At 40.0% G+C, this 19,342-nt stretch overlaps 1 protein-coding gene across 3 annotated transcripts in view; it reads right to left on the reverse strand.

Annotated features, from left to right (window-relative positions):
- Positions 1 to 8,357: 8,357 nt before the first annotated feature.
- MBTPS2 (membrane bound transcription factor peptidase, site 2) overlaps positions 8,358 to 19,342 on the reverse strand; it is a 47,827-nt gene continuing 36,842 nt past the window's right edge. Inside the window, exons 10-11 of one of the 3 annotated variants that reach the window (XR_008820253.1) lie at positions 13,366 to 18,964; positions 8,358 to 13,014 (exon numbers count right to left, since the gene is read on the reverse strand). Coding sequence is in view for 1 of the 3 variants with exons in the window: in XM_056328978.1 (XP_056184953.1) it covers positions 18,861 to 18,964 (104 nt within the window). In the remaining 2 variants the exon portion in view is untranslated. Of the gene's footprint in view, positions 18,965 to 19,342 lie in introns of all 3 variants that reach the window. The other 2 variants (XR_008820252.1, XM_056328978.1) reach the window with 2 other exon arrangements.

Consider the following 19,342-nt stretch of genomic DNA (forward strand, 5'->3'; position numbering starts at 1 on the left):
TGGGACAAATGCCTTGCACAGTATGCAGTAACTTGCACTAGAGGTACATTTTAGCCTGCATCACCTCTGTTCTACATACAGGACCATGGTGGGCTGAAATACCAAGTGTTTCAGGTTTCAAGGTTTTTTAAGCAGAATGTAATAGCATTTTTAACCACAGTCTCCAAGTTCATCTTCCCTGGCTACATCTGCCTGTGTTCGTTGGTCTGAGAATATTTCATCTACAACGACCACAATCCAAAGTTCACCTCAGGAATTAAAGTTAAAACTTTTTCTCATAGACAGCTAAGAAATATCGTTTAGCAAAAAGGTTTTTTTCCTCTCATTTATGACCTGCTCAGAATTTCATTAATTTCAGGTCCTTCTGAGGCCTGCCTGGGGTGCAGTAGGATTGCTTGATGTTAGTAGACTTTTTTTCCTGAATGGCTAAACAAGTTTCTGAAGTGATGACACATTTGAGACAGGAGTTCACAAAGGTTGTGTTAGCACTTGTTTAGGAATACCTGTGTATCTCATGGTTTTGTCACTCATGAATTACGTGGTCATCTCACAGTGCTAATTAAAACCTTGAAATCAGACATACCTATTGCACACACACAGGTTCTCTCCCCATGCCTGATTCTGTATATTCAAAGTATTAAACATAATCAATTTATACTAAGCAGAAGAATTTATACAGTACAATTAAATAAGCAGCATAACATGTGCACACATGTAGCTCAATGCTGAAGTGGCTGCTAGAGGATAGTACCAAAATGGGAAAAGCAGGGGATGCAAACAAAAGAGGGTTAGAGTTTGATGGAAATGCCTAGAAGTACTTTCATCACTTTCACTGTTTATGCATCATACTGTGTCTGTTTAAAAAGAAAAAAAAATGCCTGGGGAAAAAACTTAGTTCTAGTTCTTTAGTGTTTGCTTATAATTGGTAGAAGTCACAGTAAATTTAGAGGGGTTGGAGAAGGAAGGTAATACTTCATTTTAGAAAAGTATTAGGGGGGGAAAGGGTCTTGTAAGTTAATGGCTGTTCTTAGAAAATTATTTGATATAAGAATGTGGACCACAATTATGACCAAAGATGAAGTTCACCTCTTTGCAAAACAGTGTTATCATTTTGTAAAACCAATTAATGTTTTCTAGAGGTGAACATCTGTTTGATGCAAGTAAGAAAACTAGAAGTCAGTATTCTAATGAATTTACTTCTTTCATTCATATTTCTACTTTTGTGTCTGAGCATGTTACTGTTTACTAAAACAAATATAATTTATCTCCCCCTTCTTGGATGCTCACAATGAAATATGTAGGCTTGCTGGGGCATTGCTCTGGAGACTTAAAAAAAAAAAAGATAGCAAACTGTTTGTTTCAAATTAAATTTAGGCAGTGTGGAGTCTACATCTTATACTGCAAACCATGAAAAAACATCTCTTAACTTTAAAAACAAGCATATTGAGTTGAACAAGGAAACACATTGAAGTAGATTACAAGACGAGTAAAGATATTTTTCCTTTTTTTAAATTCTCAAACAAGGACCCTGGAGAGTCAAATTATATCATAGGATATAAGACTTCTCACAGAACAAGACAACAATTTCAGGAAGTTTTAGTGAACACAGTTAAGAGTTAATTGCTTAAATAAGTGCTAACATAAATTATGGCAGCTATTATACTCTCTGCCTTTTGAGAGCCCTCTGCTGGATTTCAGCCAGAGTGCTCCGTTTGAACCCCGATGATGGGATTTCCTTTGATCCAAATAGACTCCAGTCTGTCTTTTTTGGGCAGAGGTTATTTACCATGGAAGTGAGAGCTCAGGTGCAGTGGCCCACGATCCTGGTCACCCTGCACACTTTCTTCATGGACACCCTACCTGTGTTAGCATGCTCACTAATCAGGTTTCAAGCTTGGCAGAAGCTAACAAATTATTTTGATAACACTGAGAAATCGCCATGTAAATCACTGACAGACCTCTGCCTCCCCACCAGCATCCTCTAAGCTTAGCCCAGGGTCTAACGTGCACATAGCAGGGGGTTTGGGGGTTGGTTTTTTTCCTAACTGCCAAAATGCCACAGGCCTGACAGAGTTCCTTTTTATGTTTCTCTACAGACGTTTGACCATACAACAGAATTACCCAGACTCCCAACTAATACTCGCTCATCCCCAAACAAAATACAAGGAAAGGCTAGATAACAGTGCTTTTCCACCCCAACCACAGTCTTGCCTGTGAACCCATCACATGATGCAGCAAGTTGGGGCCTTAATGTCTGTCATCTCTCAGAACAGCTACATCCTGTAAGCAGTCCCTTTTAGTGTTTGAAAATAGCCCCTGAAAAACCTTTTTATTCTATCAGATGATCTCCCCCACTCCTTTTTCATCCCCAGTCATCATCTGATCCCATGGCCAGCTCATCAGTTGATTCCCAGTCCCACATCAGATGATCATTATCTTGGATAGCAACCAAAGCACTTGCCTGCCTTGTCCACCTTCTTCATCACGCTTGCCATGTACTCCGGATATACATCTTCAGGCACTGGTAGGGCCTGCTAGTACTAGTCTTCTCTTATGACCCAAGATATAGAAGTTACCTTTGATAGCTGTATCAGCTTGTTAGAATATCTTAACCACTCCCAAGTGGTGACTTACAGGCCCAGCAACAGGACAGGACCCGTAGTTCGCAATCAAAAAGAACACAACAGAGGAAATTGGATTATGATACCTTGTTTCCTTGTATGCAAAGCAGAACGATGATAAGCTCAGGTGAGGTCAGAAAACCAGTGCTGGGGGTGGCTGTCTGCAATGTGGTTGGGACTTTAGGACAGCTCTCTCCTCATTTCTGTAAGCTAGGTTGTTGGGGTTTTTTTCTGTTTTCTCTCTATTTCCTAATAATTACAGTCACAAAACTAGTAATGCACAGGTGTTCCCAATCCAGGCCAGTGACACCATCTTGTCTATCAGCTGATCATTTCCCATGTTATGCAGGTGACTTCAGGAAGAGGTTAGCCCCTGGGTATCAAAAAACCACACTGAACAGGTAAATCCCTTGGTTTTCATCACAGCACTCTGCATACAGTGGATAGCATCCTCATTCTTTTGATCAAGACCAGTGGTTATGGTTGAAATAATGTAAAAATGAAATCAGACCAATGAAATCTTAAAAAAAAAACCTGCTTAGGGATATAGGATTTCTTTTTGTACCTTTTAAAACTCTGTAAATCACGGGAAATATACATGGGTTGATAATCTGTAAATGAATGAAGGAAATCCTATTCTCTCTGAGGGAAGTCCTGCACAGAGAAGAATGGATGGTAAATTGGTTAAAATTAGAATTATTCATTCATCCAGGCAGCATGAGGTGGCAGTAAAACAGATGACCAAAAGAGAGGCAAAGTGAAAAAAGACAGTGGAAAAGATGTTTTACCTGAAGTAGAGACCAATAATACTTACTTTATATGCATGTTGTAAAATACTGTTTCTCATCAAGTTGTTCCTTTTAGTTACCTTTTCACATTCCTTTCTGAGTGATGATGCCTCAGTGTGCCATCTGTGAGAAATGCTGCTAAATGATAATGTGAGCTTTTTTCTCATATCTGTATTATGCACTGGATTCAGGACATCTTACGTGAAATGCTATTGCCACCAGTCAAAGACAGACTTACTGTTGACTTCAGGGGAGCCAGAATTTCAGTCTTTGTCTGGTGCACTGCAGACAAGATTAGAATAATACCCTGTTACATGGTCATTTGACTTTCCAGGCAGAATTGTACATCACTGCATTCAAAATATAAAACCGGGGAGAATGAACAGAATGCTTAAATACGTGCTGATAAATTATACTAGCTACAATTAAGTCATAAACACGCTGTCATAACTCTATAAGGGATATTAGTTTGTGGTCAGTAGGTGACCCTTTTTTATTAAAGAGACGAGGTATTTCCATGTGGCCTGTCAAGACTGAACCTTTTGGTTGGAAGTGCAATACAAATTCCAAGTAAAAGGATGGTCTCTTACTCGAAGGGATTTCCAGATTAAATAAAGGTGCCTGTCTAACAGGCCGAAGTGTCAGTGCAGAACAGCTCTCCTGTGAGCTCTGTGCATGAAGGTCCTCCCATTTAACTTCAGATGTCTCTTATCCAGAAGCCTGCATTTGATCGGGTTGTCTTGACCGCGTTCACAACCAGCAGAAAGCCATTCGTCTCACCCTGCAGTAGATGTCTAAAACAGATTAGATAGAATGTGTTCTGCTTCTGTCTGTTGATGATGAACAGTTCAGGTGAATTCCACATCAATTAAGTGCTTTGCACAGATTAAATTAATTTCCTTCTATTCAGAGATACTCTCAACATGAAATAAGAGTTGCCATGTGGGAAGTTAGAGCCATGATTACTTTTTAAAAGTTTTCTCCTTAGCAGAAACTTTTGCACAAACTTCTCCGTTCATTTTCTATTGTAAATAAGAAATGTGCTTAGGAAAGAGAGATGAGTTTTCCAAGGGAAAACCGAATACAGTAACATAATATTGATCAGCCTAGCTGGCCATGATCTCATTTTATTGGCTACCAGACCATTTTTGTTTTTATTAAAGGCATCACAGAAGAAAGTTGGAAGGACCTTGTGAGGACTTTGTGGTTATTCACAGGCAGTTCCTCTAAGTAGTTGGTTAGGTATCATCTAATTATAAATCTGTATTTTTAAATGCAAGTTAATTAAATCAAAACATAAGAGTCAAGAATAAAATCCAAAGTGATTGATCTATAGCTCACCTAAATACTTTCACAATTAGAGCTACAATGGATGAACCAAATTTGGAGAAACAGACAAAAATGTAGTTAATCCTCTAAAACTTACATAAAAATACTAAACCTATTGATAAGGTAAAGTATTAATGTGTTGTAGTCTGATACCAAATCTTAATCAGAACTCAGTAAAGTAATAATTGGCACTAATTACAGAAAAGCGTCTTTTGGAAGTGACATAAAATTTTTCAGCCTAAACCAGCCTGTTGTTGTAAATATCAGAATATTTATGTGTCCTTGCAATCCAGAAGTTTGTCAATAACATATACTTAATTGTGGAGTTTGGTTCTCACTGGTGCCAGCTCAGTCTTTAATAATACATTCCAGCTGATACTTTAAGAGAAAGAAATGCCTTCTAGTTATGAGGATTAGGTTGGGACTCAGGAGATCAGTGTTTTAATTCTTAAACTACTACTGATTATTCCACCTTGAATAAATTAGAACCTATTGGAAAAGTGGCGGTAACAGTACTTCTTTCTGTAATAGTTTATGAACCCATGAGGACAGAAAATGTTTCAGCTGTGCCATTTTTAGACATACAAATTCAACAGCTAACGATAAATTTCTCTTGTGAACAAAGTATATGATATTCTACATAAATTTTCCATAATGCTTCTTTATTACTTACCTGAATAATTCCTCAGGCAGTCCTTGTTATATTCTCCAGTTATTTAACCATTAGATTAAGAAATTTCTTCTACTTTTTTTTTTTTTTTTTTAGTTTTTCTTAATTACTCTGATTGTTAATTTTGAACTGAAAGAACTTCTGATGAACACAAAACGATATGTGTAGCTATTGTTAATGACCAAGCAGTTGTTCAAAAGATAACAAGTAGTTTGCTTAGGGGTTTTGGCTGCAGTACTTATAGAATGACTACTGTTGCCAGCAGCGTTAACCTGGAATACAAGAAAATCAGAAAATTAATCAGATAGGAATACTTACCGTATGCAGAGTTCAAATGCAACTTACTTTTTTTTTTTTTTTTTCCTTCTTCCCAGCATCAGAATTCTGGAAAGTTTTCTTCAAAGAGGTAAGAGGTGAAAATCTTGAGAGGTGAGATTTTCAAATTCTTAAAGGGATTTCCGACGCAAACTGCAGCTACGTTGTACTGGTAACACCCGAGTATAATTTTCAAAGTCAGGACTTTTGAGTACCATTTCTATTTTGAATTCTAGGCTGAAAATGGTGAGAGAAATGAAGACTTCCAAAAAGACACAGAGTAAAAGCATTTCTTATACAAAAATCAAAACATCATTAATTTCCTCTGTCCAGACAAAATTAGAAGAAAAAACCTCCCTTGATGAGAGTTATATCAAAGCATAAGCAATGGAGATGCCAGTTGTTTCGATGAGCAAAGGTGTAAGATTGCTTGGCTACATTACATTCTGTAATTTAAGGACCTCAAATATCCTATGCAATAACATGCAACTGTATTTTCTTTTTTAAAGTTTATTAATTGAGAGTCTTACTTTTGCTAGTGTGTCAGTCCTGGAAAGAGAAAGTAGCTATTTTATTTCCTGTACTTCCCCAATCCCAGCTTTACTAGCATGACATGCAAGATTAAAAATGTCCATTAAATCGGTGGTGTGGAAACATTTTAATATTTCAATTAAATCTTGATAGAAAGGTTGCTTTTATGACCTAAAGCAAATGTTGGGTAATTTAGTTTGGTCTGACTCCTTTCAGTGTTTTGTTGGAATTGTTACTATGCAGGAGTTCAGTTGTAAGAAGGAAAGAATGTATTGTCGTACCTGCGGGGTATTAGAAAACATGGTTAAGTATCTTCTGATCTAGGTAGTGATATGGTGGCATTGAGTCTGTACTCTGATGAATCCAAGCAATAAGCTGCTCTGTTCTGGATGCTCGCTTCTTCCTTACTTTTCTGCCCTGTTTTCAAGGGATACATCTATCATAGTCTACAATACTGTGTCTCGTTGTGCCAAAAGAGCTCGAGTTGGTGTCTTGCCAATGCCAAAAGACATTGTCTCAAAAAGACATTTGTGAATGCCGATACAAAACTTCTGGATTATATTTTCATCTGGATTCTTGTTTTAAAATATACACTATTGTATTTCTCTTCATCACATACTCAGACTGACACAGCCCCAGGTAACAATAAACAATACTTGAACTGCCAGCCTTTAACTTTTACTGTTTGCTTAGGAAGTGTGCGAGAGCTAATGCGAAAGCATATTAATTCATTTTTTGACCAACATATGATGAATAACAGATTTTGCAATAGAAATGTTTCAGGGAAAGACAAGATGCATTTTCTGTGTGACAGCCACTTTTGACTATGTCAAACAAAGCCATAAAACTTAACTTTAGCCAATAGGTCAGACAGACTTTTTGGACCAAAAAGTTGCCCAACTCCATTCTTTCAGAAATCTTTTCCACAGATTTAATTACACTCTGACATGGTTACATTGTGCCACTGAGAACTGCTGACACAAGGAGCTCAGGGCTCTCCTGGCAGATGAGACCAATTGTCCTTTGTGTTGTGGGCAGTTATGTGCAGCCAGACTTACTGTGGAGCCTTGGCTGGCTCCAGCACTGTGAAAGTGGAGAAGCTGTGTGCAGCTCTGCCTTCACCCACACCGTCCTGCATTGAAACTATTCAGCTGGATTAAAAGACCTGGCCCTAAGAGATAAAAGCTTATCCTGTCATAAACCAGACACGAGTAACAATATCGGAGCACCTCATGCCTATCTCATCTGCAGAAATGTTACTTGCTGCAGCACTTTCTACTGGTATTGAGAGAAGCACCATGGGATCACGCCGGGAGGAGCCGCAGTAGGGTTGTGGGATGAAGCCGAGATGATCGGAGGCAGCACTAGTAAGCACTTTACTCTCTTAAGTATTCAGCTTCCCTTGAAAACATGCTCTTGTCAGCGTTCCAACTGTTGGATCCCTCCTTCCAGTTATGACAGCACATGATTATGATTTTTCAGGGTAAACTTAAGGGACTTTTTTAAAAAAAATTTCTTAAATTTCATGACAAGAAAGCAAGTCTATTATTACTCTGCATATAGCACCGTTTAGACTACTGACCACTTGGCAACAAATTGGCTTTACTTTCAATGAGTTTTATTTTCCCATTGCTTTTCTTTCTCATTCATGGATAGTATCAAGCTAAAAATACATTTTAAAAAATTTTTTCATATATTTTGTTCAAAATGAAAATGGTACTTTTTGATGGGAAAGAGACCATAGTTTTCTGCTTGTAGGTAATATTTCTTGTCAAATTGTACGTTGTCAGTAGCATTAGCTTTAGGCGCACTTCTGTTAGTGAGCCTCACTTCTACCTTTATAATAATTAACGGAGCCTAACTTTAAGGGTCGATGCATGTGTAATTGGCAGATTAGTCCTATTCATATGACATACGTCATGCATGGCATATTTCATTGCCTGGATTATATGCAGTCTGTCTGAATGGTCACCCTAAGTTACACATTTACAGTATATCCTACTGCAGAACACAACTGTTCAGAGCTCTATTTATAAACTGTTTAGCAGTTAAAAATCTTGTAAATGTTCCTGTCCATAAAAGCAAGAGTTCCCACTTCCAATGTATTAGTGAAATGCACACATTTATTTACAAATCAGTCTCTGAACTTGTTTTATCAATTCTAAACCCCAGCTGAATCAATGACATTTTCTCTCTTTTCAGCTGGCTTTCAATCAAGCTCACAATCACTTTCCCTGTGTGCCTTGAATGTTTAATCGGTAAACACTGCAGGGAAATATTTAACTACAAACAAAAACCTATCCTCACTGATATGACTTAAACACATAGGGAAATTCCTGTTTAATTTTCTGAAATTGCTTCCTTACAGCACTAAATACATGGGATTAAACCAACTTTAAGGAAATGCAAACTGAGAAGCAATAAGATGCTTTTGGCCCTGTGCTGCTCTGTAGGCTTTGCAAAGATGCTATCATGCAGCATTTCAGTCATGGCAGGAATGAACTGGAAATTGCATGAGAACAGGTGGTGGGTAGGTAAAAGGGTGCTATAAAATCTGAAACCTCCCCTAAGGTCACATTGCAAGCTGCTTGAAATAACAAATGTTAAAAACAAGTAATGCAACTGTCATGTAAATACAAAAGTGCTGTCTAACTAATAAGACAGGGACGTAAAAAGACAAAAAAGATGACCCACCTCTGAATGAAGGAGAAGAAATGGCTGTCTATATGACCTTTCCTTAATCCTTACATCCCTTCTGCAGTGGTAAGCCCCAGTCATCTCTCCCATTCCCCCTCTGAAAATCCCATCTTCTCAGTTCCATTTTCTCTTCTTTTGTGTGATCATCACTTCACATCTGCTGAATGGAAGCCTTCTTCTTTAATGCTCTCCCAATTATTTCCCCTCCTTCAGCTTCGTTTTTCATTTGCTGCATGTGTTGGGTTTGCATGGCAAGGTTTTCATAGTGAGGGGCTACAGGGGTGGCTTCTGTGAGAAGCTGCTAGAAACTTCTCCATGTCCAACGCAGCCAATGCCAGCTGGCTCCAAGATGGACCCACCGCTAGCCAAGGCCAAGCCTGTCAGTGATGGTGATGGCACCTCTGTCATAACATATATAAGAAAGGGGAAAATGTTGCTGTGCAACTGGGCAACACTAGCTGAAGAGAAGAGTGAGAATATGAGAGCAACAGCTCTGCAGACACCCAGGTCAGTGCAGAAGGAGGGGCAGGAGGGGCTCCAGGCACCAGATGAGAGATTCCTCTGCAGCCCATGGCGAAGACCATGGTGAGTCAGGCTGTGCCTCTCAGCCCATGAAGGTCCATGGTGGAGCTGATATCCACCTGCAGCCCACGGAGGACCTCATGCTGGAGCAGGTGGATGCCCAAAGGAGGCTGTGACCCCATGGGCAGCCTGTGTTGGAGCAGGCTCCTGGAAGGACCTGTGGCCCCACGGAGAGAGGAGCCCAGGTTTTCTGGCAGGACATGTGACCCCGCAGGGGACCCACGCTGGAACAGTCTGCTCCTGAAGGACTGCACCCCATGGAAGGGACCCACACTGAAGCAGTTCATGAAGAACTTCAGCCCATGGGAAGAACTCATGCTGGAGAAGTTCATGGAGGGCTCTCTCCCATGGGAGGGACCCCACGCTGGAGCAGGGGAAGAGTGTGAGGAGTCCTTCCCCCCTGCAGAGGAAGGAGCAACAGGGACAACATATGATGAACTGACCGACACCCCCATTCCCAGTCCTCCTGTGCCGCTTCAGGGGAAGAGGTAGAGAAAATCTGCAATAAAGTTAAGCCCAGGAAGAAGGGAGGGGTGGGGGGAAGGTGTTTTTAAGATTTTGGTTTATTTCTCATTACCTTGCTCTGATTTGATTGATAATAAATTAAACTGATTTCCCCAAGTCGAGTGTTTTGCCCATGATGGCGATTGCTGAATGATCTCTCCCTGACCATATCTTGACCCACAAGCCTGTCATTGTATCTTCCCTCCCCTGCCCAGCTGAGGAGGGGAGTGACAGAGCAGCTTTGGTGGGCACCTGGTGTCCAGCCAGGGTCAACTCACCACACAGCCCTGATTGTCCATAGCTCTTTGATACCTAATTCACCTTAATATCTTCCATTCATCTTAGCATCTTTATCCGTTATTTAGGAATCAGCGGGGCTTTCTCTGTCTTCCCATTCAGTCACTTGCCCGACCTGTTCTGAATCAAGCAGTTTGTTCTTAGATTGTTCTTACTTTCCTCTTCTTTTCCTAAGCCATACTTCATTCTGTTTGATGCCAGTCATTTTCATCCCCTCCTGCTGCAAGTCCTTCGTATGATATTCATTCCATCAGTTTCCGATTTCTCTGCTGTTTACAACCCCTTTTTCTTGCTCTGCCTGCACTGTTGGTGACTTCTTGACTGAATTAGTTTTCAAAATGCATACTGATGTTTGGACTGCGTGACAGAGATGTTTAAGAGCTAGTATCTTTTTCAGAAGGCAGTCTTTCTAGTGCACACTACTTTCAAACCACCTTTGCACCAACACCTGGAGGCCCTCTTCTCCGATCTGAGTCACATCCTCATGTCACTGCACTCAGAAAGGGGACTTTCTACCCAGAGAATGTACGATCCAAGTACTGAAAGTAAAAGGGATCAGCAAAACATCAAAACATTATTGCTCCTGTTTTACAGCAGCTGAGCTGAGAGTTTAATTCAGACCTTGTAATACTTAGTCTGATTTGTTAATGGTGGAAATATTTTGCAACTTAGAGTGCCATCTCCCTGGTTTTCCTAGAAGCCAAACCAAGCCTGGGCAGATGTGGAGATTTTCTCAGCATCTGCCATAGTTACTTGGTGTCACAGCTAAGGTGCTGCCGACTTTGCTGAGCTGTATTGCAGGCTTTACTGTGGAGTTACAATCAACCAGTAGAAACTGGTTTAAGGGCACTAAACCAGGCTGCTGTTATTTCAGCTGCCCAGGAAACTAGCGTGATAGTATATAACAATGTGGTCAGTGCCCTTACTGGCAATGCTTCAGTTTTTCCAACCTTTTCCTGTTTTCCTTCAATAAGAAGTAAATCACAAACATTCACAGATATGAACACAAATATTAATGTGTAGTAAGCAATGTTTCTGGTGTGCAAGTTGGCTCTTTTTAAAGGACTTGATTTGCTGCTCTGTTGCACTGGAAAAGTAAATCCTTAAGAACGGGAATCCTAAAACATACCCAGATTCAGTAGTCCCTTTCCAGAATCTTGGCCACATCTTTACGTGATGTATGTAATGCTTATTCACTGCAACAACCTCTTTCTTCCTAAAGCAAATTACCCTTCAACAAGGTTTTACCTTAACATGTCTAATGCCCTCAAGGGAGATAAAGCATTAAGCCATGGATTGTATGAAAGTATATAACCTGGTATATATAAGCTGTTAATAATCCCCAGCCAGAAGTGCAGCCTTTCAAATAGATGACACAGCTGGCAAACCAAACATAATTAGGTAAGGAGTCATAATGCTGTAAACAGTCCTTCTCAATCATATCACCACAGTCATTTCTTTTGGGGAGATCTAAAGAACAGAAAGGTTGACAAATATATTTGCTAATGAAGTCCTCAGCTAAACCAAGAGCAAAACGCACAGATGCCTTCCTCCTCCTTTCCTTCCTCCTGACTGCATAGGAATGGCTTGCTGAGAAATTATCGCTTTTTCATTTAAGAAACGTGTTTTTACTGGCAAAACAAAGGCAGGCAGATACTAATAACTCTGCAAGTGGTTCTGGATTTGTTACTGAGAATGAGAAGTCAAGATGGGGAGGTGGGGGAGGTGCTGGAAAAGGCAGGAGGTAGAAGAAACATGGGTTGTGAATTCAGCGTCAAACTGGTGATGGATGTGACAGTGAAGATGTATTTCTAACTGGCTTCCCGATCTTCAGTCTTGATCTTGGCAGAAAGACAAAGAAAAGGCTAGTGAACAATTCTGTAGGTAAAAACGTAATTATTTATAGCTACAGCAGCATGGAAGGTGGAAAGGGGACATTTGAGGCCACACATATAATTGAGAATCCTTGTCTTTAAGCATACATTTGACTTATTTCTAAGCCTATCCTAGCTAGGGTGATTTCTAAACCACTGTCTTAATCATCAATATCGTCAAGCATTATTATCTACCTTTCTGACTCATTTTATTGTAATTTTTACTTTAAAATAAGAAGAGATGGATAATGCCAGATACCTAGCAATTACCAGTTGTTCATCATTGTGTTTCAGTGGTCTTAATTACACATGCATATATAAGAAGTGATACTTTGTTGCTAAACTAAACTTTTAAAATCAGGAATGATTCAGACCGATACTTACCATCCTTAGAACCTGTTCTAAAACATTCTTTAGAGGAATGTGACATGCATGAATAAAGACCTTTTGAGTAAGGTAATCAGCCTTACTGAATAAACTGTGTTATTCATGCAAAACATTTTATTCATTAACGTGCTATGGACCAAGGAAAGAGAAGAAATAAAGCAGTGCAATACTCATTGGTTTCAAGTTACTTATATGGGGGTTTTGGGGTACTGTTTTATCCTGTTACACTTTATGCTGCCTCTCTAGATGCTCTGAGCAATCCTATATGTGAATATATTCCTTCTTCCACATGGTTGTGGAGCAGGCTGTACCTGGGCTGCGTACCTGGGCTGCGTCTGTAGTGCGTTGGGTGAGAAGCAGCCCCACAGCATGATCGCTTCTCAGACGGCTCTCTGTGGTGCTCTTGCTCTCTTTACTGGCTGTAAAGAGAGGAAAAGATGACTGTCCAAATGCCTAAAGCAAATGACTCAAGCTAGGTGGGGTTGAATCCCTGGATTCCTCCCCTCACAGCAGCACACCGTTCCATTGACCAGCAGCCTTGAAAGCTTGTTACAGTCCACAGCAGAGAAAAACTTCCAAATTCCATTTGATTGCTACATCCTTATGCTTCAAGACAAAATAACTTTTACAAGATGTGCTTAGAAGAATAGGCCTGTGTCTTAACAGTACACAAGTAAGGAGCTTTGCAAAATAGGTTACTTCTAACAAGGGAAATCCCTTGCTTCATTCTACAGATTGAAGAAACTAGGGCAAGGAAACTGTTTTCCTACCTCAGCAGGTCCAGTTCTGTCATGTTGCTTAGGCCATGTCATCTTATTCTACTATTACTTTAATACTCGATATTCCACTCCAAATAGGGGCAGGATGTTTCCCACTGACATCAGTGTAGCTAGATCACGTCTGTGGCAAATAAGGATGTAAGAAAGGAGCCCTTTATATTTTCAAATTGATTACAGCCTTATTATTCATGCATAATTTGGCTCTGTTTTCATGTGAATATCATATTTGGTGCTTACTTCATGGACACCATTTACTCTGGACCTACAATTTTCTGGTATCAGGTCTAATTGTCTCACTGCAGTGTTAAGATTTCATTAAGAAAACATTCCAAAGCCTGGGCTGCACCAGCAGAAATTTCAAATTTCAGATACCCAACTGGCTAATAATTTAAACTGTTCTTCAGACAGAGGGCTTTCCTTATGGCTGGAGAACAGCAAACTTTTATCAGCAACAAGCTTGCCACAGTTGCTTCTCAATGGTACATCCAGGTCAAACATCTGGAGCAGCTGAAGAGACAGCCCATTTCAAAGCTCCTTTGTTCATAAGGTTCCATGGCCAAAGTTGTACATTTCCTAGGCTGCAAAGAAAGTTAGATTATTTTTTTAACATAGAAAAGGTATTTCAGCAAATACTGTAGAAAAGCAGAACAGCTATTCAAATATTAAAGCACCGTTATTCTATAAAACAATAGTAATTTTCTCCCAAAGCTTAAAATTGACAGTATCTCTTTAACATTCCTCTCCAACAAGAAAACACCTCATTATTACACGGCTTGTATGCATAGAGGAAGCATCCCCACACAGCCTGCTGCATGGTATTGATGGTCCCGGATGCCGAACCCTTTATGCTCTAAAACAAACACAGCAAAGATTAAAAAAAACCACAAAACCCAAAAGAAACAATATAAAACATTCCTGGAAACATCGTGGCTCTATCCTGGAGATTGTAAGTAGGTCCTGGCAAGACTTTGAACTCACCTATAGCATTAGATACATGGTCTGGACAGTGATTCACTGAATAGACATTGGATTGTGTCCAGACTGTCTCCCATCTGCTGTATCCGGCTCTTACCCGTGCACACCGCATTTTCAGTGACAGAACTAACCCCCGCTGCATTTTGTGGGATGCTTGATTTAAAAATTCCATGCTGAGACCAAGTGCTTGGCTGAGCCTCTGTGGCCAGAGGGACGGCATGGGTCATGGCCAGACCCCAGCCCGGACACAGTGTGTGAGCTCCTCTGCTGCGGCAGGGCTGGGCACGTGTGGAAGACTTCGGGGCTACTTTGGGTAAAAATCTGAGCTAGTTCTGGAGGCCTGTTGACCTGAGGGTAAGTGAGGTCCTAACTGTAGAGTTTAGTGAGCTCCACTGGGCTAAGTCGCTCCTTGGGACGGTAGGTCCCTTCCCGAGCCTGGCCCTGACAGGGTGCAAGGGCTGGCTGCCCCACGCGATGCTTTGTGTCTTGGACCCATACGGAGCTGCTAAACCACTTTTCTTTACTGCAGGCTCTGGTTTATGGATCTGACAATGCCATTTCAGCTGCCTTCGCTGTAGCTACAGCCTGTATGTTTCACAGCTTTCAAGGCCACTAACAATCACTATTTTTATCGAAGCTGGTGTCAGTCCAGGTCAGCGGAAGTTAACCAAGTGCTTATCAAATTAGCATCTGTGTGTATACACAAACCCATGGCAGAAGAAAAGAGGTTCATTTTGCATTTCAAAGCACCCTTTTGATCTAGAAGAGTGCCTTCATTTAAGGGGCATTTTCCCAAGTTATTTACATATTTATTTGTAATTAATAATAGAAAATAGTATTTTTTAAACCTGCATGACCATTCCTTTTCTGGATTCTTTTTGCTATTTTACATCAGAGTATGACAAGTTTGGTTTCATGACTCCTTAATCAGCTACATTCACTATCTAGAGGGTTTTTTTCTCCTTGTTACTATAATGAACTAAGTTCACCAAACCTGGACGCCTCGTTTGGCTGCAACCTTAATGCCTTCAGGTACACTGTAGAGCTATAAGAGCTCATGCAAATAATTTGCATTCACTGGCATTTGACTCAGTATAGAGCATGAGAAACAAACTGGGGAATCACATATATGAGAACGGAGTGATGTATCACATTTAGTGTCACATTTAATATCATGTCATTAAATGATACAATTTAAATTTTACACCATCCTTTGCGCATGGTAAGCAAAAGCTGAGATGTTTTCTTCAGAATTGCTTTTGGTATTTTCATGTCAAGATAAAATTGTGCAGTTCCCAGTTAGGTAAAGTCTCAAGTAAACAATAGGTTTCTGCACATTTATGAAAAAATACTGCTAAAGTTGTCATAACTATTACTATAATATTTCGACTTCTGGTTCATTTACATTCAATTGCAGTTAAAGTGGTATGCAGAAGTCAGTTAGGTTAACTACTGAAGTGCTCTCCTTAGGAGTAACTTTGGAGATAAATACTGGAAAAATAATCAAAGCCTTCATATATGACAAAATAATAACTTGCCTGCGCTGGTCCAGTATATGAAACAGTGAATTTTGTCTAGCTGTAAAAAGCATACTATACAAGTTTTGGTTTGCCCATTTTTTCCTTCAGTGCCACAGCACGCTGAGCATTGCAAATGCCTCGCAGAACATCGCTAGGGAATAAATTCAATCATCTAATAAAGAATGGTAAACAGTTGCAGTGTGAAAAAGAAAAGTTTGTTGGTATAGCCAGTGGTAAGTACTCAGGAATTTGTGGTTTACAATGCATGTTCATAATCTGGCTTTGTTGATTTTGCAGCGATGATAGAGATACAGGTGGTTTGGCCTGGTTTCTGCTAGTCATTTAAATAGCTGCAGGAATGAAAAAAAAGCCAAAGGGCAAAACATTATAGAAATTGATTGATTATTTTTTCTTAATAGTTGCATCTGTGAGGTCAAGTTTGTGCCGAAGAGGGAATGTGGAAACGTGAGAAAAATTCTGACTTTACATCCAGACTAACTGAAAGTAAGATTGAGCCTGATCCTTAAATAGGGAGAGCGCCACGACTCCAAGGTCTAAATGCCCTGAACTGCTGTCTAGGACAGGCTTTCATTGCCCCTCTGATCTTACCGCATGGGATGTTTCTACCAAGGATGGACGTTTGTTAGTTTTATTTGCAGGTCAGCTCTATAAATGTTTCAAGAAAAAAAAAAAAAAAAAGTAGGAAAAGTGCTTATTGTGGAGTTACTGAACAGCACTTCCCTCCACTTGTAAAGTATACATGCTCTCTTTCTCAGTTAAAGATTCTGTAAATGAACTAGCCACCTCTCTCTATCACATCCCTTCCCTGATTTTATCCTGTTCCTAACTGTAAGTCTCACCACTTCTTTTGTTCTGCAAGGAAACTGAGTTAAGTACACCACTGTGGCAGTTGGCCAGGCTGATCACAGCCCCCTCACGCAGCCTTGCCTCCACCTGGTGCCTCCTCATCGCTTCCTGTAAACCTGTACGCTGCTGCTACCACCGCTCCACATCTGGAAACAGATGGTATCTTCCTGATAAAATAAGCCTTCCTTTTCCCTTTTCTTGCTGTAGGTAAGGCAGGAATACTCATTGCTGCTGCTTTCAGACCTAAGGTCCAGAGCAGGAGGAGCGTGCATGTATTCTGCTAGCCTAACTTTTATAAACCAGCCTGTATAGCACTATTATGCACAAACATAAAAGCTTAGATGTATTTTTATGTCAAATAAAACTCAACTCAAAGAGCCTTATATTCCACATGAGTCAAAAAAGAAAAGAAATGCAAGGCAAGAAAAGGAGTCAGTCTGGCTTGATTTCTTGCCCACATATAAGCATCCAGCGTGATACAAAATGTCCTCAGGTACCCCTCCTAGCATCTAGCTGCTGGTCCAGAATGTCTTTGATCTCCCATAGGGCCTCACCCACATCTGCCAGCCCCATGCGTAGGTCTTAGAAACCCTAAGCCCTAAACCAACAGGAGTAAAAAGGATGCAACTGGGGGATAAGTTTCAAAACGTTGTTCCACATCAAGTTATGAACCCAAGAACACCCTAGGATATCTTGGACCACACCAGATGCCTATGTGGGTAACTGAACAAATTCAGTAGGCTTAGAGGAATTTAGACTTTAAAAAATATCTGGTAATACTTTCATAGAGATCCTCACAGAGCTGTGAAAGGGGAAAAGATAGAGACTTTCATGGTACAATAGCAAGTAAAAAGGATCATGTTTAACAAAAAATAAAAAAGTATTTCTTTTTGGTTTGAAAGATTCCTCCCAGGGGAAATGAAAAAAGATGTACGACCATGTGTTTTCAAGACTGTCAGAAGTGGCAGTTACATAGTACTCAGCCACTACTATATTTGCAAAAAACTAAAAAGACGTAGAATTAATCAGAAATGTAGAGAATAAGATATCTAATTGGTAAGAACCTCCAATTCTATTTCAACAACACTGGAGCCTTAAAAGCATCAAAGTGAACACTAGACCCACATCCGTCTGAGGCAAAAAGAAGGGAAAAGTCAGAAGTCTGGGTGACTGCTGCTCAGACCTCAGGAATGTTGTGGATTCTCCCATCTTACCACTGTAAGATTAGAATCAAACCTTAAATTGTATTTAATTGGGTAGTTCACATCAAAAGCTCATGAAAATCTTAGATAAGAATTAAGTGAGTTCAATGCATACAGATCTACTAAAGATGTTTAGGAATGCTTCTGCTTGATGATTCAAACTGGTATGATCAGATGAAGAATTATATAAAGCCTTCTTTATAAAGTTACCAGAAGCAAGACTCTTACAGTATTTCTTTTTAAACCTTATCCTGAAATTATATTAGTGATTAAGGCAACGTTCCTGAAGGTGACATTAAGACATCACTGCTTTTATCCTAGACTACAGAATATACATAATCAGAATAAGGGATAACATTTTCAGAATCAACTGGAAAGCCTCAGGACCCTCCTAGAAACCTAAATGCTTCAGGAAACAAACTACTGTATCTACCTTTAACACAAGTAAGAAAAAGAGGGAAAAAAGCACCATCTCCTCATGCAAGTATTCAGTAAATTGCATAGTGACTCATCTGGGAAACCCTACCAATGTGTCCAATCTGTGCTGTGTGCCTGTTTCTCATGGTAATCTTTTATCTGGGAACAAAGCCATGCTTGCTGAAACAGCTCTGCTTGCATAAAGTAACAGCTTGTCCAACAAGCAACAAAGGACAATTTAGTTCTCAGTACAAACAACCTGGCTAACTCTAGATGAGCTTGCCCAAGAAACAAGGGCAATAAAGCTTCATTCTCCAATAAATCTAAACAACCTGGTTACACCATGCTAACACAGCCCCAGACAGCGTCTGGATACCTAAGTGAGCTTGTTCAGAACTAGCCAGGGAATGTGTCCAGCTGTGGGCTGGCCTGTATATAGAAATCAAAAGGTTGTGAAGTGTAACATCACCTTCATGTCATTCAAAGATCTGACTTTTTCAGTTCTTCACATAGGACTGGTCTCAACACCCAGAGAGGTCGTTTCACTTACCTTGACTATGGCATCCTGCGTCAAATACTTCACTACCAAGCTAAAAGAAGTCGGTAACTCTGTAAGAGAAGAATTACACAGGAACTAAACCAAGAGAGAGGCATTTGCTCCTACAAGGCAGTCAGATTTACCGTGGACACATTAGAACGAAGCTAGCTTTGCACAGAACCATGTGTAGGTGTCTGTCTGGAGGCACTTCTGTTGTAATTCAAACTGTTACTGAGATAAGCTGGTAAATAAGGAAAGGAAGGGGATGGTTATTATTAATTTTAGGAGTTGGTCAGACATTGGAAAGGACAGGGATACCTTGTGGTACCTCGTCACTACCCAGAGAAAGAATAAAAATTACATATGAAGAGTGTAAGAATACATGAGAGAATATGGTAATTGCCACAAATAAGGAATTATGTTACTCTTACTTTAATTTTAAAAACAGA

Source organism: Falco biarmicus, chromosome 2 (assembly GCF_023638135.1).
Source record: "Falco biarmicus isolate bFalBia1 chromosome 2, bFalBia1.pri, whole genome shotgun sequence".
Taxonomy (NCBI): domain Eukaryota; kingdom Metazoa; phylum Chordata; class Aves; order Falconiformes; family Falconidae; genus Falco; species Falco biarmicus.